Source organism: Aphelocoma coerulescens, chromosome 17, assembly GCF_041296385.1.
Source record: "Aphelocoma coerulescens isolate FSJ_1873_10779 chromosome 17, UR_Acoe_1.0, whole genome shotgun sequence".
Lineage (NCBI taxonomy): Eukaryota > Metazoa > Chordata > Aves > Passeriformes > Corvidae > Aphelocoma > Aphelocoma coerulescens.
Genome location: NC_091030.1, coordinates 3490741 through 3514932, shown reverse-complemented (window position 1 = coordinate 3514932; position 24192 = coordinate 3490741). Strand labels below are relative to the sequence as shown.

The 24192-nt window shown below is 53.6% G+C and overlaps 1 protein-coding gene across 1 annotated transcript in view; it reads left to right on the top strand.

The window, feature by feature from the left end:
* Positions 1 to 200: 200 nt before the first annotated feature.
* The window catches only part of ASTN2 (astrotactin 2), a 320390-nt gene continuing 296398 nt past the window's right edge, over positions 201 to 24192 (top strand). The window contains exon 1 of the mRNA XM_069031598.1: positions 201 to 552. Within this exon, the coding sequence (XP_068887699.1) occupies positions 201 to 552 (352 nt within the window). The remainder of the gene's footprint in view (positions 553 to 24192) is intronic.

Below are 24192 nucleotides of genomic sequence, written 5' to 3'. Positions count from 1 at the left end.
TGCCGAGCGCATCTCTCCGCGCGGGGAGCGGCGTCCCCAGCGCGGGGCGGGCGGAGGGTCCGCGGGGAGCGGCGGCGGGGCCGGGGCGGGGCGGGGCGGGGGGCGGGCCCGGGCGGTGGCGGCGGCGGCGGCGGGGCTGGGGCGGCTCAGAGCGCCCGGCTCCCGCTCGCCTCCCGCTCCTGCGCCTGGCTCCGGCCGGCATGGCCGCTCCGCCGCGCCGCCGGGCCGCCGCTCCACCCCCGCTGCCGCCGGTGCCGCCGGTGCCGCCGCCGGTGCTGCTGCTGCTGCTGCTGCTGCCGCCGCCCGCGGTGCTGCTCGGCGGCGGGCCCGGCGCGGCGGCGTCGCGGGAGCCCCCCGGCCCCTGCCGCGTGAAGACGGTGACGGTGTCCACGCTGCCGGTGCTCCGGGAGAACGACATCAGCTGGAGCGGCGCCCCGCCGCCCGCCGCCGCCGCCGAGTCCCGCCTGCTGCTCTTCGTCCGCAGCGAGCTGCCCGGCCGCGTCGCCGTGCAGGACGATCTGGACAACACCGAGCTGCCCTTCTTCACCCTCGGTAGGCGCCCGCGCCGCTTCCTGCCCCGTCCCGTCCCGCATCCCGCCCCGCCACCCCGGAGCATCCCCGAAGCATCTGACACCCGCCGTGCCGGCTCTGTGTCCGCCCTCCCCTCTCCGCGGGCAGCTGGATGTGTTTTGGGGCTTTCTAACCCTGCCCGTGCTGCATCCTGGTTTTTGGTTTTTTTTTTTTGTTTTTTTTTTTTGCCTTTCCTGCCGGGGAGGGATTTTTTAGCAGGGCCTGAGGCTGCCGCCGCTGCCAGCCCCGGGAGGAGGAGAGCATTCCCCGGGAGGAGGAGAGCATCCCCGCGCAGGCTGGAAGTGATGGGGGCTGCCTCGTGTGCTCCAAGTTGAGCTCTGAGCCCCGAGGAGGTGCCGCCGAGCCTGGCAGAGCGGGAGGGGCTGTTTTTCTAGCCAGAGCCTGATTTTATAAATGCTTCGTGTTAATTCTCGAAGCTCGCTCTCGCTTCACGCACAACTCCAGCGCCCGGGTCTGTGCGAACGCTGCAGACTTTCCTCCGCTCTCAGCTTTGTGGGGAGGGGGATGGGAATAGAAATAATTCGGTGGCGGTACTTCGGGTCTTGGTGCCGGATCCTGTTGTCTCGGATGGGGTGCCCGAGCTGCCTCTTGTCACTTCTACCCATTTCTGTGCCGTAATCAGCCAGTCCTCCAAGAGAACTGTTCCGAATGTCACCTGGGCAGTGCAGTGTTTACTCTGCCAGGTCACTGAAAGGTTTTTGTTGATCTTTGCTTTATCCGTCAGCTTTCCCGTTTTTCGGCATCCAAAACTAGGATACTTTGAGTACCTGCTTAACTCGGGTCTCAGGTATCTCTTGACACACTGGGTTGTGACTTCCAGCGCATCTCTGTGTGCCTCAGGTGTTTCAAGGTGTGCCCATATCCAGGCTCACCGGGGGCAGCTGTCCCCAAGTCCCTTCCCATGCCTCGTGGAGTGATTGCCTTTCACTGGGTGCAGTGAGCAGGGGTAGGGAAATGCCTGTCTGTGTCCCCCAGCCCTGTCATTTTACATTGTGTGAAGCTTTGCTGTAGCAAGCACCCCTAATAAATAAGTTGGTGGTACTTCCTGAGGCTCTCGGGCTCCAGCTTTGCAGTTTCCTTAGACACGGTTGGTCAGCTGTAAAAATCCGAAACAAACCAGATACTCTGCTTCCACTAACAAAAGTGACAAATCAAAGGTTTGATGCAGTAGGAATGACGTTTACCGTACAGTGGTTAAAAGTAACAAGAAGTTTCATGGTTCACTGAGTTAATTTTCAGATGAGAGTACAGTTTCTTCAGGGACTGGGTGTGAATTGCGTACTGATCTAAATATATCAGATAGCAAAGAAACCCCTCTGTGTGAGCTTAGATAATAGCTCAAGTTGGAGGAGAGAAATTTGTCTTGATAGATCAGAGGCACGATCTTGTAGAGCAAATCCTATTTCTGTGAGTGCCTGCCAGTAAAGAGACCATGTCTTCATCTAAAAATTTCTTTTACTTGCCTGGCATATTGGTTATGTGTGTACTCATGAATATGAAGCATGTCTTGTGTAAATCTGTGGGGGTTTTCCTGCCTCTTTATGAACAGAAGACCCCAAAACATCCCCTCCTGTTCCCCTGGACTCTCAGGCATCAGGCAGATTGGAAGATAAATGGAGGCTGTGCCCATGGTGGGATGGCTTCATCATGGTCCTGGAATTAATCAGTCCGTTGCCTCAAGAGAAGGTAAAACACTTGTCCTTCCCCAAGGTCTAGCTCATGAATTGCTGTGGATGTTCTGATATTTCAAATTTGTTGCATTTCTCCCCGTCTCCTGGTGTGGCAACTGAGTCTCGCTCACAGTTAACTCTTCTCTGGGTGAGGGCTGTGGAGGATTTCTGCTGGCTGGTTTTACCAGTGCAGGAGTTAAGGCTGTAGTTTTCTGTGGTGATTTTTTTCCCCCTCTATCCTTTTCTAACTTTGTTGATGGTTGGGAACCGGAGAGCAGCTGCTGCCTCGTAATGGGCTCTTGGAGGTGAAAATCACGTTACATGCGGGAGGGCTTGGGAGTGACGTGGGGGCAGAGATTTCTCTTTGGCAGAATCTTTGCTAGTCCGTCTCTTTAGCTGGTTTCTGATGACTGTATCTCTTTACGTGTGTTGCTGGACATGTTTAGTGGCTGTCTGGGCATGAGCTCAGGAGGACACGTAAGAGCTGACGTCCTGCCGGCTGCAAATGTGTTGAGGACTCCTGAATGTCTTGGAGTGCAGATCTTGCTGTGAGCAGAGATCACTTTCTGGCCTCAGCAGGGTAAGGATGGGGCAGGATGGCCTCCTAAAGCACACAGCTCAGGACAGCCACCCTGACTGGCAGCCTGGATGGGTTTTTCAAAGGCGAAAAAGATTAAAATAAGAAAAGGAACCATTAAGCTGGCAGAGCTGAGTCCTGGTGCTGATACTACTCACTCTGAAGTGAAATAAGTTGAGAAAATATTGAGGCCACTCCATTCTGCAAGGCTCAAAAGTCTCTCCAGGCCAGGAGGCAGGAAAGAAAACATTGCCTTGCTAGTGGCAATGAGTTCAAGCAGCCAGGGCTGTACTCCTGGGTCTGCTCAGCAACTCCCAGCTCAGTAAGTCTCCCAGCGCTGCAGTGGTTCCTGTGCGTCTCCTCACTCCTTGGCATTTAAAGGAGGGTGGGCGATCTGTAGCTAAAGGCTGGCAGGTGCCAGAGCCTTGTCTGCAGCAGTGTGAAACCTAAAGTCGTGGAATCATGTAGCTTGGAAAAGATCTTTAAGATCCTCAAGTCTAACTGTAAACCTAATGCTGCCAAGTCCACCACTAAAGCATGTCCTGAAGTGCCAAAGCCTCCGGATGGATGCTCTGAGTAGGTGCTGGTACAAAGCACATGGAGTGCTCCGTGTCCCTTTTCTTTAAAGGATTCCCCCTTCTAGGGAGGAAACAACTTTATCTGTTCTTGACAATATAAGACTTTATTCTCTTAAGTGCATAAAGCGAGGGCTTCCAGTGTAGCATCCCTGCCTGCGGGGCTGCCTGGTCTGCAGGAGCCACTGCATGGCTGAGATAGGGGAGAAATCAGCACTAGGAAACATCCACACAGCCAGCCCTGGGCCCATGGCACGCTGGCAACATCGGGAGCAGCAGAAACAGGAGCAGCAGCAACAGGAGCAGCAGCAGCAGCCACTCGTGGAAGGCAGGAGCCCACTAGGGGGTGGTGGGTACCCGGGGATGCTCCACAGCAGCTCCTGCTCTGTGGGAGTGCCCGGGGATGCTCCACAGCAGCTCCTGCTCTTTGTGCCCAGGGGGTTCCAGCGATTCTGGACAGCAGCTCCTGCTCTGTGTGCCCAGGGGGTTCCAGCGATTCTGGACAGCAGCTCCTGCTCTGTGTGCCCAGGGGGTTCCAGGGATGCTGGACAGCAGCTCCTGCTCTGTGTGCCCAGGGGGTTCCAGGGATGCTGGACAGCAGCTCCTGCTCTTTGTGCCCAGGGGGTTCCAGGGGTGCTCCACAGGAGGGTACCCAGGGATGCTCCCTAGGAAGGTACCGAGGGGTGCTCCACACCCTCCCTGTGTGCCCGTGTGAGCACTCTGGGATGCTGGACAGCAGCTCCAGCTCTTTGTGCCTCAGTGGGCACCCGGCACCTGCAGGGAGGTGGGGAGCCCAGGGTGGGGGTGGCTTCATCCTCTCCTGACAAAGGTAGAAAACTTTGATTCCTTGTGCATCCCTCCGGGACTGCAGTGGGGACCTGCTGCTGAAACACCCCCTGGCAGCTCCCTGTGCTCGGTGTCCCTCCTCCAGTGGGGTGTCACAGCTTCTGTATTTCCTACGCCTCAGTTTATTTTTTCCCTCTTGCGTTGGAGACAAGAAGGATGCTTCTCCCACTACCCCCCAGTTATGTTACTATAAAATTACTCAGCAAAGCCCAGTGGTGGCAGGAAATGACAAATGTAACTGCCACCAGTGCATTATGAATTGCTGTGCCTCCCTTTTCCTGAAAAAGCATCCTGCCCTTTCCTTAACCTTGGATACAACTGATGCTTTGTGGCTTTTTCCCCCCCCCTCTAATTCTCCTAGAGTTACTCTGGCAAACGGTGCAGCCTATCATTGACTTTATCCCTGCACAGCGAGGTCTCTCTAAGGTATGGATCTTGATTCAGTCAGCAGCCATGTGTTCCCTACAGAAGCTGCTCCACCACGGTGTAGCCTGCTCCAAGTGCAGTTCAGGGAATGAGGCAGTTTGCTTCCGAGCTAATTTAGATGAGCTCTGTCTATGTGTGAGCAGATTTATATAGAGGAGAGAGAAGGGAAGAGGCAGACAGATTTTCACCACTGCTCTTACCCTGTAGTGGCTTACATAAGAACAGTTTACTACACACTTCTCATAAATGGCTTTAATGGATGCTGTTTGACGGTGTCTGCAGCGCTTTGCAGTGCTTTGTTTTGGTGGTTGTCACAAAACAGGCTCCTGTGTCTGCATTCCTGGTGTCCCCCTGTGGCCCCTGTGTGTGGCTGATTGATGACTGTCCCCGGCTCTTCCCTCTCCTCAGCAGTTCAGTGCCACTTCTTTTATCTTCTTTCTTAACTTTTCCTGAAGTCATCTTATAACTTGGACTTCTCCTCTTTAGGGTAGGAGTGTTGGGTCTTGAAGGAACGCCTGGACGTGGCACTCAGCGCTCTGGGCTGGGTGACAAGGTGGTGGGGATCGGTCAGAGGTTGGACTCAATTATCTTGGAGGCCTTTTCCAATCTTAATCATTCTGAGTTTCTATTAATACATTAAAATAAGGGAAAGCACTCAGTTCCCTATGGGCTGATGGTATTTATTGCTGTTCCTAGAAATGCTTGAGCAGGGTTTTGCCACCCTCATTTTGGTCACCATCTCCTGTTTGTGCAGACCGTGTGGGGAGGCTGAAGGGTCACCCCGGGAGCGTGGCTGTGACTGGAGCTTACTGATGCTGCTGTTCAGAAGTGCCATTCCCTGCTCTGAGCTGGCCCATGGGGTCTGGAGCAGGGTGGGTGCAGAGAGTGTGCCCAGTGTGAGGCTCCATCGTCAGGGCTTGGCATCTAAAAATGGGGTCGTCCCTGCGGAACAGCTGATGAGCAAAGTCTGGTTCTGCACCTCCCTTTGCATTAACTGCTTCCTGCCAGGCTTGAGATGCCCAGAGTATCAGCCCAGAGATTTGGTTAATCAAGTGCTGGGGTTTTTATTTTTTTGCTATTTATATTGTTTCTGTTCCCCAGCTGACCCAATGGGTAAAGAGTCACCCTTCCACCAGGCATGTGGAGGGAGCCTGATCTCAGTGAGATGGTGTGGTGAGGATGAGACAGGCTGGTGGGCTCCCAGGGACAGGGACAGGGGCAGATGTAGACCTGGCAGAGGGGCTGCTTCCCTGCCCCTCCACTCCCATCCACAGCTGTGTGTGGTCTGGGGTCTGGGCCAGGTCCCTGGTGGTGGGGGCTGCCTGGGGAGGGTGTAGGAAAGAGGAAAACCTTCTGGTAGGAATTTCTTCCCCTCCTTGTATTACTGTGTGATTAGTCCAGCTTTCCAAGGTGTTGGATTTTGTAGCTGGGAAGAGAAGGAGGGAGAGCCCAGCTCGGGGTAGGGTTGTACTGGTGATGTGGATGCTGAGCTGCTGGTCTGCAAGCACTGTAACCCCAGGAAAGGCTGTAGGCACAGAATGCCCAGGAGAAGGGGTCAGTCCTGAGGCCATCACTTCCCTCCCCAAAGGCGAGGTTGAACATGGCTTGTCCAGCATGGTGGGGTGTGGACTTGACAGGGATTTTGCTTCATCTCAGGTATTTTCTGGGCTGAATATCCCAGTTAAAGTTGAGGATTTGTAGCTGAGTGCAGGCTGTGCTCGGGGAGCTGCTGCTTTCCAAGAGTACCCACATTGACCAGCTAGTGGCAACAGAAGATTAACTATGGAGGGAGAGAGGAGCTGCTTGCTGCAGCTGAGCTGCCACGGGAGGAGGCTGGTGGCTGGGGTTCCCCCTGCTCCCCCTTCCTCCCAGCTGATTTTCCATGATGCCTGGGTGCCAGAGGCTTTTGTTGCTCTTTTCGGGAAGAAATAATGAGTTTTTATTCCAAATTATGCAGACAGTGTGCATTCCTCCGTGGGGAATGGGGTGGTGAGTGACCTCCGAGTGCCAGCACGCAGATGGATGTTACCTCCAAAACTTGCTGCCTGTTCCCTCCTAAGCCCTCAAACTGTGAAACTCAGCTGCAGGATGGACAAGCCTTTGTGCTGCCTCGGTGACACGGTGCTGATGTGTGGTGTTGGCTGGCTGTGAAATAGGGCTGAGCCCTTGGGCTTTCCTGGTGTGACACGAGCTCAGGCACGGGACTGGCTGGGACAAGGGGAGGGCAGATTGATGCTGTGTACGGGACTGATGTGGTATTGATCTTACGCTCCTTTGACATTTGTTTGCAGGTGCAGGTGGCTTGAGAAACACCTGCCATCACACCAAAATGCCACATAGAGTGTGGGGCAAGCTGGGTTTGGAGCCGAAAGAAAAGAAGATGCCTCATTTGATGCCTTTCTTCATCTGTAATGTCCACGGCACAGCCCGTGCCCAAGTGTCCTCCCCCTGTAGCAACCATTTGAGATGGGGAATGATGAACCTTGCCCTGTGTCCCCATGCTGCTCCCCAGTCCTGCCCCATCCCTACCTGTGGGGTGTGTGATGGCATCGAGCACAGATGGTTCTTGTGCATAACCACCTTAAGAAATGGGGCCACTTAAAAGAATTGAATGCTTGTGCTGCTGCTCGGGTCTCAGCTAATGCAGTTAAGGTTTCCAGTGTCCAGACAGTATGGAGACACTTAATGGTATTGAAGAAGCAGAATGGCATGCAGAGGGGACGAGCAGTGATCTTGGCTGCCTGCATCTGCACTGGCTGGGTGAGTCTTTCTGGTTGTCTCCTGGGAAGGAGGAAAGTGGGGAAAAAAAATCGCGAAGTAAATGTTTTGGGCCATTGTTCCCTTTGGGCGCCTTCCCCGCTTGCCCTGCAGGAAGCAGTGCTCTTGAATGCTTCCAGTGTCCTGCTGCAGGTCAGGGGGGAAGAAGGGATTCCTTGCAGGGGGAGGTTGGGCTGTGACTGCCTGTGGGAAGGTGGGGCAGACAAGATCTGGAACCAGAGCTCTGCCTGTGGGTGGAGGTGGCTGGTGGGGAGGGGGAAGAAGTACCAGTTCCCTCTATGTCACGTTACCTGTCCCCCACCAGCCCTGCACTCCGTTCTCTGTGCATCCACCTCTCCTGTCTTAGTGCAAGACAAAGTCTGTAGGAAACCTCGACTGGCTTTGGAAGCAGCAGCAATAGGGGAGAAATTTTCCATTAGCAGCATCAGCAGTATAAGAGATTTTTCCCAGTCACCTGGTAACTGCTGTATTTAGGAAGATTACTGAGCTGATGGTGCTGCTCCCAGGCATATGCACGGGAGCGATCCTGTTAGGAGAGGGAAGCAATGGCCAGCATGGATGGCCACACACGGGGAGATGGGCTGGTAAAGGTCAGCTGTGCAGGGAGAGAGGCCCCTGGGGCCGGGCACCTCCTGTGCTCCATCATCTGCTCCTCCAGAGCAGGGGAATGGCACAGAAATGGCACTGCCAGCTGCACTCAGGGGTGCAGTGGGGGCAGAGAGTGGGGCTCCCCAGGGCTGGGTGCTTGCACATCCTCGAGTGGAGGAGGGGAGGTCTGGCTCCAGCCTGATTTGGGGCCAGGCTGGGCGTTCTGGTGCATGATGGCTCTCTTTCTGTGGGATGGGATGTGCCTGCGGAGGGGCACTGCCCTGCCTCTGCTGTGCACTCGCTACAGAGGTGAGCCCACCCTCCCACAGCCCCAGGTCTGTATGATTGGGGTGCAGATTCTGGGGACCCCAGCTTCACTCCCAGTCATGACCCTGCTCACCAGAGCTCAGCTGTGCTAGTGCCTTTGAGGCTTTGATTGTTTTTCCTTTTTACCCTCCCTTTTCTCTCTCTAGGGCAGCAGGGTGGCCTCGCCTGTGGCTGGATCCCTGCCCTGGCTGAGCTGTGTGAGCTGGGCTCCCTGGCCAGCCCCAGGGCTCCTGGCTGCCGAGGCACTTGCCTAACACGAGCTGTCGTTCCCGAGTGTGCCTGCGGCTGCGCAGCCACGGCTGTGTCTGTCCCAGGGCCGTTCACAGCCTGGATCCTTCCCTTGCTGCTCCCTATGGCTCTCCAGCAACCAGCGTTCCAGGGAGCAGAGCACATCCCTAAACTGTGGGATCAAGTGACACGATTTAGGAGTTGGCAACAGCGTAGGAATTTTTTTGTTGCCTCTAGCCAACATCAGCTTCCTGGTGCAGTGCTCCTGTGCTGGGATGGGGAACACGGGGTGGTCTGTGTGTGCGAGCAGGGACCGGGGGCTGGAGCAGAGCGTGTTCCCTGCAGCCCTGGACCAGGCTCTGCTGCTCATCCACCCCGGCCAGAAAACCCTCTCCCTCAGCTCACTCTTGCTGTGGATGTTGCTTTTGCTACCAGGGGGCCCGATGAGGTAAAACTTGGTGCCACTGACCTGATGAATTCCTCGTGCAGGTGCACCCAGTGCGAGGTCTGCTCTTCCAGGCAGCTCAGATGGGCTTCCCGGGATGATGGGGCTCCCATGGCAGGTGCTGCCAGTTGTTCCCACCTCACTCTGTTACGTAGCCCTGCCTTGCCCAGGCTGCTCCATGGGGTGGAGGCAGATGGAAACCCTTCACATTGGCTTGCTGGGCCTGAGCAGTCACCTGTGTGGTGGGTTCAGCTTGGGTTGGGGCCCTGGAGAGCTTTGGGGCTTATTGGGACATCCTGATATGTCCCTTTTCCTTCTACCCCCATCACACTTCTTCCATGTCCTTTGAACCTCTCATCTGTTTAAATTAGAGGGGTTTAAACTCTTTTTCCCTGCCCTGCCCAGGGAATTCCTCCCAGCCTTCTTGTTGCAATCATGCTCCTTGTAATATCTGTAATATCCTGGGAAATCTGGCCAGAAAGGGGTGCCCAGGCAGAGCAATGTGTTGGGCAGGTGATCCAAAAGGATCTGTATTCCCCACCCTCTCTTCCATGCCATCCAAACTGGACAGCCCACGGTCAAGCTGTGTCCATCTCCCATTATCTTTGGTCTGGAGCAAATGTTCAGGGTGGGCAGCTCGGGGTCTTTAAGGGCATACCAGTGCTGGGCACCACTTATTTAAGGTTGGCTCAACTGATGGAGCCTCCTGGCCCTTACTGGGGGTGGGTGGATGGGACAGGAGGCTGTGAAGAAGGTCCAGCAGAGAAGGGATGCTGTAGACGAGCCAGTCACAGCAGGGGCATTTTGGGAAGCTGACAGGTATATTTATTTGGGAGTCAGGCATGTTGCAGGCTGAAAGCACATGCAGCAGAGGTGACATCGGCCTTATCTGTGCAGGCAGGTCCTCGCTCGCTGTCGCTGGCAGGGCGGTGGCTGCTCTGGCTGCTGTGTTCCCATCAGGGGCTTTGGCATTTTTCCTCCCCCACAGAAGGGAGGAAGGGCTGCAGGGGTGCATTTGTCACCTGAAGAGCCTCCGGGCTTCGGCTGAACTTTGTGTTCCAGCAATAAAGCCATGCTAGGAAATGTGTGCTGTAACAAAGCCCATGGATATAATACATCCGTATCATACTGTACCTTTCATCTTGAAGGATTCCCAAGGAGCTTTACAAACTCGGTGTGCTGCAGCCTGCCAGGGTGACTGAATGTTATCAGGAGCAGCGGCAGTCTAATCTCGGTGGTAGTATTTCCCCCCCTTGCAGGGGGAACTTTATGAAGTCTGGTCTCAGAGTAGCGCAGCCATGGTGTTTTCCTCTAAGCCCGAGTTTCTCAGGAGAAACAGGCAAACCGTGTAGCTGTTTGTTATGCAAAACCACCAAAGAAATATTTTTCCTGGGGCAGTAGGAGTGGGTGGGAATTACTTTCACACAGCTTCAGCAGCTTTGCATCTTGACAGAAGAGGCATTCGCAGGGGAATGTGCCCTCTGTGCAGCCCCAGAGAGGGGATGATAAAGTTTAAACGCTTGAGGAATTGCTTCTGGGCATTAGCAGGGTGGTTAGAGTTCGGCTGGCAGGACAGGTCTTGGGAGGGAGACTCTAAATGTCTGCCTGAAATACTTGGTGTGTGAGTCTTTTGTCACCTAATGTCCCCTTCTGTCTCTGCAGTCAGTCAGTCCCCGAGCCAGCTGATGGCTCAGGTCCACATCCTGCAGCCTTTGCTAACATCTGGGCTTGGTAACATCTGTCTGTGGGGTGCGAGCACGGAAGGATGATGCCTCCATCGCCCTTGCTGGTCTCCACCTCCAGCTGGTTGTATTTTCACTGCTCTTTGCTTACCTGGAGCTGTAGGAGGCATCTGAAGGTGCTGTCAGTGGTGACAGAGCCTAAAAATCAAAACTGAACACAGGATCAGGGGCACCAAGCGAAGCTGTTGTCAGAGGCTTGAAGCACGGCGGGTAGCTGGAATCTATTTTGGTTTGGAGTGGTACACATTTAGCCTGTTTTGTTTAGCAGTTTGTTTATGGGATGTATTTTCCCATTCTGTGTAGCTCCCCAAATGTGTGCTATAAACAAACTGTAAAATCAAAAGCAGCCTCTACGTGTTCCCATCAAACGCATCACAGGAGAGGCAGGGTGCGTGGTGCCTGCCAGCCTCGGGTCCCCGCTTCAGGAGGAGACAACACACCAGTGAGGGAGGTTATTCCATCAGGTTTGAGTATGGGAATTGCTGGGATGGAGGAGGGATATCTCAGAAGCACACCATTTGCTCTTGCTCCAAACCTTCCCAAGCTCGTCCCCGAGGAGTGCAGGTGTTGCTTCCTGCTGCTCCTTTAGCTTTGCTTCCTTCCCTGAGCCCCATGGAGGCGGTTCCTCAGGCCACCAGGAATGGGATGTGCTGTTGCCAGCATCATTCCCACATCCTTGACGTTAAGAACCTTCAAAATTGATCAAATTTCAAACAGGCATTAGAGGTTGTGGCTGTTCTTACTGTAGCCATTGCAGTCGCATGCCTTGTGCTGAATCAAAAACTGTGTGTTTCTTGGTTTAATTTTCCTGAGCGTGATCAGAAGGGCTGGAAGTGCACTAATGGAACAGCAACAGCCTTGCCTTTCAACGCAATTCCAGAAGCCAGAGCTGCTTGAAGACGCAAACTCCGCTGCCTTGCTTTACATCTTACAGCCCGTGCTGTTTCCTCCTCTCGTGTTCGCCGCTCTCCCAGCCCAGCAGTGCAGTTGTCCTCTCTGTGTTCCTGGCTTCTGCTGCGTCGCGGGAGGAAATCCATTATCTGGGGGAATGGCAGCTGGGAGGGAGGTTGGGGACGCTGCCTGTAGGGGCTGCTCGCAGCCAGCTCGGGGTCTTGCCAGAGCAGCAGTTCGCACAGCAGACACGCTGCTCCTCGTTGTACTCGATTTTATTCTGCTTTTGTAGCAGCTGCCTTTGCTGCTTGGCTGACAAGCTGTTCCTTAGCGTGCCGTGGCCCTGCGGTGCTTAGGGACAGGAGCTGGGGTTTGGCCAGGATGGCGTCTCCATCCATGAGGTGGGGGGATGCTGCCGACCTCAGGGATTCTGCCAAGCTTGGATTCTGCTCCCCAGGAGTGCTGCCGAAATCCCGTGTGCTGCCCAAAACTGTGTGGGCTCAGGGAAGTTTCCTCTGCTGCCTAGGCTTGCTTTTTAAAGACTGTTGTAAAACCTTTTCCCTCCTTGGTGATAAAGGGTTTTACAGTGTGTTGCAATGAGCCACTTAAAGGCAAAACAGGAGGAAGAAATCCTGTTTGCAACACTCCTCCCAGCTGAGCTGCCGTGGTGTGAGATATGGGGTGTTTGTAGGGGATGCTCCCAGGAAGTTGAGCCTCGTGAGAGCCTGTTCTTTGCTAAACAATCCATTGGTGTTTCTCCTGTGGCATCGCCCACCTGAATTTCCTCCCCAAAATCGTGTTTCCCGCTGCTCAAAGGCTTCTCTGGTTTGAGGACTGGCTTTAAGTCATGTAAACCCGAAATTTTAGTAGACTGCAGTCTCCAAAGCCTCTCTCCAGCAGAAATGGTGCAAATTTATCCACGGATATCTTGCCCACAGCTAAAGCAGGTCTGGGTTACCTCCAGGGCAGGGCATTCCAAAGCAGCCCTTGTCCTGCAGCCCTGCTCTCCAGGGCCCTGTTGTGGGACAGCAGCTCCGTGCCCCAGGAAGCAGAGGGGTTTGGGCTGGCAAGGAAGGTGATGTTTTTGCTGTGGTTCAAAAGGCAAGGGCATTTCTGCGGATTCGGCCGTGGGTTGTAATTGCTGCTTGTTTTGATCATCTCCCTACTAAACTGCTCTGGATGTGCCTACGGGCAAACAAGAAGGTGTTAATGTTGATATTCTGCTCCTTTTGCTGTTGTTGGGTGGGGGAAAGAATTTAGATTGCAGGAGAGCTGCAAGGGGTTGGAACGGTGCTTCTCTCAGCCGTGGCAGCTGGAGGGAGCTGAGACCCGGCGAGAGGAGACCAGCGCTGGACCTGGCCGGGAGCAGGCTGCAGCCTTGGGCTGCCTGCTGATGGCTTCTCCATGCTCTCCTTCTTCCAACTCTCTGCAGATATTTGCAGCAGTTAGGGGACTGCCCAGGGACATTTTTAGTTGTGGCATGAACTGAATTAGAGGGAAAGGTTGGGCCGGGAGAGTGGTCTCACAGCGGGCAGCAAGATCTACCTTGTCCGGCAGTCTCTGCTGTGGTGGCAGAAGGTGAGGAACAGGGCACGGCTCTCTGGAGCACCCCTGGAGCTGTTCCTTATGCTGTGGCCTCAAGAGCTGGGATTTGGGCAGGGTGGAGGCTCCGTGAGCTGGAGGTGCTGCCGTCCTCAGGGATGCTGCTGGCCTTTGGTTGCTCCTGCGTTGCTGCTGCAATAATGCCTGTCCTGGCTGAGCTGAAAGGGTCCTGCAGCAGCTCCTGAGGGGCTCCTGCATCTCTCCCCTGCACCTCCCTAGCGCTGGCCTCTCTGGGAAGCCCCTCTGATCCCTGGGGTGCTGCACTGTGCCCACACAGATGGGATGCAGTCAGGGAAGAGGGAGGTTTTCCTTTGAGGTCTGAGGGATGTGCTGAGTGCTGACCAGGGGCCGGCGCAGAGGGAAGGATGCCTCTGTTAATTAGCACGAGATGAAAGGAAAACTTGTCTTTATTCAAAGAGCAGCTTGTTCCAGTTTCATCGCAGTCCCTCAGTTCTGAGCTTTAAAGTTCGGTGAATGTGTGAACAATAAGTTTGGGAAGATTTTGAAGCCAGAATGGCAGCATTGTTATGAAAATGCTGAAGGGGAGTTGTGACACTGTTTTGAAGATGAAAGTGTTTTTACAATCTTAAACTGACACATTTTTATAAGAAAAAGAAAAGAAAAAGAAAGTTTTTTGTGAAAGACAGCTCTCAACAAGACTTTCCCTGGCCACAATCAAATGGGACTGAAGGCACTTGGAGGTGGCTGTCACATTGGTGACCCCGTGTCCAGCATGGAGGGGTGGTTTTTATTGGTGTTACTGGTGTGTGTTGGGCAGGGCGGGATCTGCACAGCCCTGATGGAGGGAGCAGTGAGTGCATCCTGCCCTGCTGGGTGTTGCCTCCCTCCGGGCAGCTGATGGACCAACAGAGCAGCAGGAGGAGGGCACAGAGATGAAGAGTTGTGGATGAAGCACGGACACATGCCAATCCCATCCTTGCTGCCCCAGCCATGCCCTCACCACTTCTGACCACACAACACTCACTGCACTTTCGAGTTTGTCTGTGAAAACAGATTTTCCACGTGTTCAGCAAGTTTCTGTTAATGGCTTTGCCAAACATCACCCTGTCAGTGCAGAGTGAACGGGAGGCTGGAGCTGCCCATGGCTCACAGCAGCTCTGGGCTGCTTCTGCCCTCGGCTGTGCCACAGGACTTGCCAGTCTGTGCTATTTCAGCTCACCCAGTGGCACTGGAGAAGCTGGGCTGGGGGGTGGAGGCTGGTGTGACACTGCTGGCACGGGAGGGAACGGCCTGGGGTGTCTGGGGACGAGCAGCAGCTTGGGCTCCATCCAGTGACTGGCTCCCCATGCCACTGCTGCACCTTGCCAGCTGGAGCTGCAGTTCCAGCCTAACCCAGCCTCCCTCTCACTGCTGCCTGAGCTGAGCAACCTCTAGGAATCATAAAATGGCCTGAGTTGGAAGGGACCTTAGAGATCATCTCTTTCCAATCCCCCTGCCCATGGAGGTGGCACACCAGAAGGTGCCCGGGGTGCCTGAGGCAGCTGTTCTGAGCCCACCTCCCCTTTGCCAGCTGCCTGCAGTTCCTCTTGTCAGGGTTAGCAAATGGCAACATTGGTCACACACTGACCACTTTTTCTTGGGATTTTCATGAGCACTGGAATGCAGCAGCTTGTCGCGATGTGTTGGGTTTTTTTTTTATTCCCATAAAGCTCTAGTTTCCATTACAGTCCCTTGGACACCCAGGGGCCTCTGAGTGGGTGCCCTGTAATTAAAAGCAATCTACTGCCATGGCTGAGGGGGCTGTGTGAGCTACGGGGCCGTGAGCCGTGGTCTCCTGCAGCAGAGCTGTCAGGCAGTTCCTTCCTTAGAAAAGAGACACCAAAAATTCCTCTTCCGCCCCCAACTTTGTCTTCCTGCCAGCCCTGAATTCCAGGTTTATTTCAGGGTCTTTTCTTTTGGGCTTGGGTAGGTGCAGAGCATGTATTTTTTGCCATGTGAGTCTGACAAGCCCTTGGGGAGGATGAGTGGGTGTCTTGAAGTGTAAGGGAGAAACTTGGCAAGTGCTTCAGCTCCAGGATCTCTTTGCATTTTTGGCTGCATCTCCTTTTAATCCTGCTGCTCTTAAACTTTTCTGAACCAGCAGAGTCATCCCTGGCAGCGCTGCCATCCAGGAATACCTCTGCTCCCATTCCTCGAAGGTCAGGTCACAGGGACTGCCTGGGTCGGGGCTTCTCTCGAGGGTGCCAGCCACTGCGTGCTGCTGGATGGGGCAGTCCTGCACTTCCCCTGCCCAGCACTCCCAAATCTGTGGATGGGGATGGTCTTACCTCCTCTACATCATGGGAGGGCTCCTCTGCTCTTGGAGGTGGGCAGGAAGGTGCTTGGAGCCAGTTGCTGTACACTGGATGTGTGTGCCATGCCTGTGTGATTCCCCAAAGGAGATGCTCTCCTGAGCCTCTTTGGGTGATGTATTTCTTGTTGTGTGTTGTTCCATGCTCCCAGCTTGGTTCCTGGCCTTGTCTATGGGATTTGGGATCAGGTTTTCAGGAGGTGAAAGCAATCACTTAACTGTGAGGGAGACTCGGGCAAAGAACTTCCCTCCAAGATCTTTCCTGTGCTGCGGTTAAAGGAAGCACCTGGGAGCGTGTGGATTCATCTGGTGGAAAATCCAGCGCTTTGGGTCATTCTGGGATTCTCCTCTTGGCTTTGCTATTTACTCATGAAATGACTTTGACCGAGTGAGCACAGCTCCTGTACCTCACTGTTTGCTGGAGCCTGGAGGGGCTCCTGTTTTGCATTACTGAGGTGGTGTGAAATTCCCGTGTGGAGGTGGGAGGGAGGGACAGACCCTCTTGGCTCCCTTCCTGCCACGCTGCCTGCAGACTGGTGGTGCAGAGGGCTGAGGAGAGGAGATCAGGGGAAGTGCAGAGCCAGAAGTAAAAGAAATGGGTGAGTGGACTCAGCAGACCAGGATCTGCTGCTTCTCTGAGCTGGGGAAGCTCCTTGCCCCATGCACTCCTCCATCCAGAAGCTCTTCCCATGGTTCAGCAAGTGGCTGGACAGCGGCACGTGGCTGTGTCTGCCCATGGCTGTCCCGTGAGGAGATGGGGTTTTCTCCCTGCTTTAATGTGCTAGAAATGATCTGTGTGGTTGAAAGCTCCCCCACGTGCACCCGCATCCCCCGATCTCTGCGAGACAGTGACAGCTCCTCTAATTAGGCAGCTGAGGAAGTAACCTTAGCAACTCCACACTGCTGCTGGGGACCAGCTTGGAAACACCTTGAGATGGTGTGTGTGGTGTTCAGATGGGCTCTCACAGGACAGCAGAGCTCGGGATGCCTGCACGCCATCGTCCCTCCCCGGGAGTGCTCCCGTGGCTGCTGGTGCTTGTCACGGAGAGCAGGAGCTGGCACAGGTGGAGGCACTGATGTCCCTTCACTGCTTGCTCTATTCTTGTTGATGCACAGGCCTGGCATTCTACCTGCCACAGCTCCAGGGAGAAGTACTGGTGCAGTACTGGTGCAGTACTGGGAGGGAACTGGTGCAGAAGAAGGTGCTGAGCCTACTGCTGCACTGTTGTAACCGCTGCTGCAGGGAGTGGGGTCTTGGAGCTGCATCAGGAGGAGCTCTGGACCTGCAGGAGAGCAGGAGCCTGCCCTCCAGGAGCATGGTGTGGGGCATGCCCTTGGATAGTCCCTCTCCTTAGTTTGCAGGCGGAGGGAGCTGATGGTGTGGCAGCAGAGCAGTGCTGGCGTTTGGAGGGTGCTTGTGAGTGTCCTGTGCCCTGGGAGCTGAGAGCATGGATGTGCCACAGCATCCCTGTCCCACTGCAGCATCCCCATCCCTCATCCTGCTCCCCATCCCTCATCCTGCTCCCCATCCCTCATCCTCCTTCCCATCCCACATCCTCCTTCCCATCCTGCATCCTCCTTCCCATCCCGCATCCTCCTTTCCATCCCACATCGTGCTCCCCATCCTGCATCCTCCTCCCCATCCCTCATCCTCCCCATTTCACCTGACCTGCAGCTGCAGCACTGAGCACTCCCTTAAAGCCTGAACGTGCCCCTTGCCCTGTGGGCTCTGGAAAGGGCCTTGGCTGCTCCAAACAGTGCTTGGAAATACTTCTGTATAGCAGCTGAGAGTGAGCCAGGGCAAAAATGAGCTGAGGCCGCTGAAGGGAGATAAGCTGAGACGTAAACTGTGATTTTCTGCCCTGTGAGCCCTATGCATGGATTTCATCTTTTAATGGAAGTGCAGTAAATAAAAGCCATTTTCACAATAAGCCGAGCAACAGGTCATAAGCGTCTGAGCCACTGAAATTGATAGAAGCGAGCTAAGCGTAACAAATCTCCCAAAATTGCACCAGACTCCACTTGTATCTAGTCCCTTCCTGCATCTCACCAATTATAGCAAACGGCAATTATTTCTGAGCCAGAGCTTTCTCTGAATAAAACCTCAGTCCAACTGTAGATGCTTTATCTTCTTTTCAAATAGATTTGTACCGGAGGAAAAAGCCCCAGTGGGGAGAAATCCCATTTGAAGGGGTTTTCCCTAGCAGTGTTTCCACAGACAGCGGATGCTGGACATGCATGGAGGCGTAAATTTGACCAATCCGTAGTTTGCTGGCTGTGGCTGAGAGAGGGATTTAGGGAGATGTCAGGCACATTCCCTTTTGGTTGTGTCTCTGTTAGGCTGAAGTGTGGGCTGGGGATGTGGGGCCATCAGGGATTGACACACTTGCTCCTGGGGTGCTCCTGTGGATGGGCCCCTGTGGAGCAGTGACTTTTTCTCCCTCTTCCAGTTAGATCCAGTGACTGTCTCTTCCCAGCCCCCGCCCCAGGGCTCTGTGCTGGTACCCAGTGGTGCCTCTGGGGTGTAAAGCAGAGTCTCGAGTCCCCACTCAGACTAGATGCAAACGCTTTTGTCCCGTATAACCTCTGTGCTTTTTTTAGAAGCATCTCTGCCGCAGAGCCTTGGGGATGCACCTGCAGCAAGGAGAGTGCAGGGGGGGAAGTTGTCTCAGTACCAGTTTGTCCCATTTGAAGGGGTTACTCAGGAATTTGCCTTTATTTGCAAGTGCTTGTAAAGAGATTTTATACATAGGGATGTGGCAGTGTTGGCTTTACCCACTCAGTCTCCAGTGCACAGCCAAAAGCCTGAACTCTTTGGCTCTGGGTGTTTGAGCAGGACCTCCCTGGTGCTGTACAGACCATGCAGGTCACCAAGGGCTTGTGGAGGTGGCCTTTGGCATGTATTTGGTCACTCCTTGGCCAAATGGCTGTGCTGGGGCATCAAACATCTCAGCCCCCATGCTTTCCTGTAGGTAGGATTGAAGTGCCTCACTTGGGATTTGCTGGAGGCATGTTCTGCTGTCAAATGCTGCTAGAGATGCTGATGAAGAAGTGCCACAGGGTAGTGGGTGTATGAAGCTCAACTGGCTTTCTGATTGATGCCATTAGTATTCCCTACTGAAAAACCCCTGGGAAGCTGGACACTTTCTGTCTCTGGATTTCACCAGAAGTTGTAGCTGAACAGCTTCTCCATAGGTGAGCAGAGGCTGCTAATGTGGCACCCTCCTGGGTGTCTGGAAAAATGGCAAGGTCTGAAATTGCCCAGGGACTGATTGGTGTCTCGTGGTGTTGTCAGGGAAGTGCCTCAGGTATTCTGCAATGCCTGGGAGCCTGTGGGATGGGACAGGGAGGTGCATTTCCTGCATGGCCCTAGAGCCACCTCTCAGGACGTCTCTCAGCAACGGGGAGTGATGAGTGTTGCTCAGTGGTGCGTCCTCCCCTGTCATGGGGGAGCAGGGTTTGATTGATTCACTCTGTGGTAGCTTCTTGTGAGCAAAACTGTTGGTTATTTTTTTATCATTTTTACCTGAAACTTGGGAATTGCATTCCCCATCTCCCTTGGAGGGTTGTTAACAAAAAGCACTGAACCAGCTTGTCTTCAGCTTAATTTGTCTGAGCTGGCAGCCCCCTCCAAACACCTCCCAAAATGTGTCAGAGAATCCCTGAATGGTTTGGGTTGGAGGAGACCTTAAAGCTTGTCCTGTTCCACCCCCTGCCATGGGCAGGGACAGCTCCCACTGTCCCAGGCTGCTCCAAACCCCATCCAGCCTGACCTTGGGCACTGCCAGGGATCCAGGGGCAGCCACAGCTTCTCTGTGCCAGCATCTCACTACCCTCACAGGGAAAAATTTCTTCCTGATATCCAATCTAACCTTCCCCTCTGTCAGTTTGAAACCATTCCGTCTTGTCCAGGGCTCTTGATACATCCCACCACAGGGATGCAGCCTCGTCATCCACCTTCGGAGCCTCCTTTATTGGTAGTATGAGAGGTAAATCAAATAAAACACAGGCTCAGCATGGTTATTCAGTACATCCCCCTTCCCTGGTGCGTGGTTCTGCAGGCAGAACATGTTCATTTACTCGCCTAAACAAAATTTCATCCTCCACCTCCCATGGTGTGTAATGAATCCAGCCGGAGATGCTCGGCCCCTGTAGCCACAGCAAACCCAAGCTCCCCAAGATGCTGTGCAGACTGTGACTTGTTCCCTGCGTCTTGCAGCGTTCCCATAGCGCAGTTGTCCCCCATGAACCTCTTTTCAATTTGGAAAGTGCTGTCTTTGTTTCCTTTTGCCTCGCCAGCTGTAATCCCTGCCTGGCGTGCCCCTTCCTGGGTAGCCGTTTATTTTCCTTAATCTTTTATGAAGTACTTTTATCATAAGCTCTCTGAAAATCCGCTGAAATGAGACCCTCTAAATCACCTTCATTTATTTTAAAGGCTCGCTTTTGCTGATAATACTTCCAGGTTGCTTAGCACACCTCTTTTCCACCCTTCCTTAAGGAAGTTGTCTTGACCTTGCTCAGATTCCACTTTGCTGCCTTCTACACTGGCTGACCCCTAATTAGACTCTGAGTGAAGTTCTTGGGCACCTGAAGTTTGGTATTTAGTTCTTTGGTCCTGGAGCCACGGCCTGCTGCTTTTTAAAAGCAAAATAACAATAATTAAAAAAACCAGTGCTGCAGCTGTTTCACTGTTTGCACAGCTTTTAGGAAGAGCATCCAGGGCTTGGCAGATATTGCAGGAATTGTATTAGAGTTTGATACAACTCTGTACCTGAGCTAAGAAGGCTTTTCAGATGTGTAGGAGTGAAATTAGCTTGGCAGCCAGGATGCAGAAGTTTGGCTAAGTAGATATAATCCTAGAATGGTTTGAGATGGAAGGGACTTGAAAGCTTATCTCATTTCAACCCTGCCATGGGCAGGGACACCTTCCACTATCCCAGGTTGCTCCAAGCCCCATCCAACCTTGCCTGGAGTGCCCAACACCTCTGGTGTATCTTCTGTGGTGGTTCATGCCTCATTTGACTAGGAGGGGCTTTTTTTTCCAGGAGATGCTGACCCCTGAAGACAGGGAGAGCTGTGGATGAGCTGTTTGCCCACAGACAGCAGCCTTGGGTCAGTCCTCCTGTGCAGAGGGAGGCTGCAGCATAGCCCAGCACTGCTGTAGGGAATTATTATTTTCTTTCCTGTGTGGTAAAGTAGCCCATTCTCAAGGCACGTGGCTGTGGCCTTTTGCCTGGTGTGAAAGCTTGGGGAAAAAATCACACTGCTTGAGCAGCTTTCTGTATTTGGGAAAATGAGGCTGCTCAGAGCAAAGCCCCCACTCTGCAGGCTCAGGCAGAGCTGTATCCCACTGCTGGAAGCTGCAATTAGATAAATTCAGGCGGAAAACGAAGCTCCAATCCCCAGATGAAATTAAGTGGCCGCCATGGGGTGGGAGGTTGGGCTGTGGGATTGCTGTGATCGATCCTGTCTTTGGGAACAGCTGGATTCTGGAAGTGCTGAACTGCTCAGGTGGCTGCTTCCTCCCAGCCTCAGAATGCTGGAGGCTTCAATAGACTGGCATATTGCTCTTTTTTAATGCTTTCTACAAATTAAACAAGATTCTTTCTGGGCTTCTCAGGAAGGGTGGGATGCGGGAGGGATGTCTTTGAATGGAAACATCCATCCTCCCCCGCATCCCTCCTCCTTCTCCCCCATCCTCTGCTCCTCTCTGCAAGGTTAAATGCCACAGCAGAGAAGGAAATTGAGTTTCAGTGTCTGTGCTCCCAAAGGCTGCTCTCAGCTGGGGAAATGCATCATCCCTCTGGACTCTCCTGCTAATCCCTCCTGGGATTGCTTGGTGCCTTGGGAGGCAATGACACAGACCCAGGGGGTTGCAGCTGGTGCTTCTGGTGTCCTCAGGTCAATGGGATACTGGTCCCATTATGCACTTGTAATGGAGAGGATATCTCTAAAAGCAAGGATTTATTCACTGTGTCTGGCCTGGCAGGGGCAATTTGGGATTGTAAGGAATAAGTAATCAGATTTCCATTTTCCGAGGGCAATGCCAAGTGAAAATGTATGAGTCTATTTCCTTTTTTTATTATTGTTTAGAAATAACAAAACCTTGTGCCCTGCACACAGGGTGGGCTCTACATTAAAAATAGAGGTTAAAGACATGGAGCAGAGCTGCAGAATCCTTGTGAGAAAGAATCCAGGACATTTTCCTTGGCAAACCCAGGGTGGAAGAGCTACTGATCCCAAGATGGGCTTGTGGAGAAGGGAAAATCGTGTTGTCCCACATCCTCCCACCCCCAGTCTTCTTTCCTGTGGGACTCGGGGAATTATTCTGCTCTGATCATACAGGTTGCCATCAGCTGATGGGGGACTTCATCTCCTGCATCCACTTGGCAGCGTGTGGTGCTTCAAAGAAAGATGTTTCATAGGTCTGAGTTTTCAGGAAGTGGAGGGAAATGGAGCCCATGCTGCCCATCAGTGTGTGTGTGTATGTACACATACATATGTGTGTGCATATAAAAAAAGCATATTTGGGCATGTTAGCTGATATATTAAAAAGAATTATTATTGGTTCCACAAACTACTGGCAATATTGCTGTGGCTGCATTACAGCCTCAGTTTTCACTTGATTGCCACCACATAATTTTTAAGCAAATAACCAAAGCATTCTAACTTAAATATTGTCACAGTATCCTTTTAATAGGCAAATGAGGTAATTATAATCTCCCTGGATAATAGGATAGCTTCTACCTACCAACATGCATGTAATGCATTCTGCTGATTTCAGGAAGATTGGGAGAGCTGCATTTTCTTTAGTGGTAGCTCTGCAAAGCTGGAAAAAGCCTTCAGCTGGGTGAATAGGAGAATCCTAGAACCATAGAATATCCTGAGCTGGAAGGGACCCACAAGGTTCAGAGAGTCCAACTTCTGGGCCTGCACAGACAGCCCAACAATCCCACCCTGTGCATTCCTGAGAACGTTTTCCAAACGCTGGAGCTCTGGCAGCCTTGGGGCTGTGCCCATTCCCTGGGGAGCCTGGGCAGTGCCCAGCAGAGCTGGACATGTGTTCTGGTGCTGAAGCTAATCGGGGTTGCTTTTTTCTGGGAAGAGTTTGTCCATAGCCAGGGGATAAGCTCGGAAACAGTGTGCACAGTGGTGGCTGGGTTTTGGGATTAGTTGCTGAGTGGAGCTTGTGGCAAAGCAAGAGTTTCTGGTATGGTGCTGCCTTTTTAAAGGGAGCTCTGGTCTCTTGCAGCCCCAAAACCTGAAACATTCTCTGAGTGGCTTCCCAGCTCTGCATGTTGAATTTTGCGCTTGACCAGCAGTGTTCAACTCCAGCTGCTGGTGCTGCTGAGGGCTGCAGGGAGCTGGGGCACAGGCAGAGGTTGTCATTGTCATTGGCTTTGGTGCTCTGCAGCATCTGCTTTGGCACCTTCCCCTGGAATGCTCCCTGGGAATATTCACTCTCCCTGGGAAGGGCGGGTGTACAGGGAAGAGCAGGGGCCAGGGGGAGGTTTGTCCCTCACTTGTCTGTGTAAAAGTTTTACTGGCCTGGTCTGAGGTTTGCAGCAAGGTGTTAGAAATGGTTTTTGGCACTTGGATCTGGAATTGGTGGAGGGAAAGCTGGCAGCTGCGAGACCATTCCTTCTGATTTCCAAGTGAAAGGATGGGTGCTGGGCTTGGAGCTGTTTCCAATGGTCTGCATAGGGAGGGGAGGCTGGGCTGGAATTTTGCCGATTACCTGCATCCAGGGACAGGAATTGGGATGCAGAATGTGCCCCTGAGCAGGATGACTGGCTTACTTCACTCTGCCTGTGCCCACTGGCAGCCCAGGGGGATGTGGTGCACACAGGGGAGCTCACAGGAGCCAGTGGTCACAAAAGAGTCACCCCAAATTCATCCCCTTCAGCATCGCCTACTCCTCCAGTCATGGTTTGGTGGCTCCCTGACCATCCAGCATTCACCAGAGGAGCATTTCATGAACCAGCATCTCCTCTGTCCCCACTCTCTTCCCTCTGCTCCCTTCGATGGAGTTGATTGGGAGGGAAATCACAGCTGCGAATGACCCTCGCTGCTGTACCTAAGCCATCACCTAAGCGATACTTTCCTGCTGTCTCCGCCCTGCCTCCGGTGATTGTAGCCGGGAGAATGCCTTGATTGCCGACAGCTTCTCAGGAGTTGCGGCACAATTGAATCAGTTCCCTTTCAGTGCATAGAAGACCGTCAAATTGTAATCACAGGCCATTCTGCAACTCTGCATTGTGTTCAGCAGCCAGCTGCGAGCCAGCCTCTCCTCCTCCTCCTCCTCCTTCTCCTCCTCCTCCCCTGAGCCCCCCGGGCCGCGCTGGCACCGATCCCCTCGCTCTCACCCCTGTCAGGGTGCGGGTGTTTGCATGGTCTCTGCAGATAGGGCTTGTGATGGAGTGGGCTGGGAGGGCATGGAAAAGCCAGTGGGAGCAGGTGAGGTGACTTCTGGGGACAGCCAGTGTCACGGGGGACAGAGCTGCAGGTTAGGGATGCTGTGTTTGTGTCTCTGCATCCCTCTGTGATGTGGAAAGGGGGAAGGTCCCGGCTGGAGGCAGGACGAGGGTGCTGCCA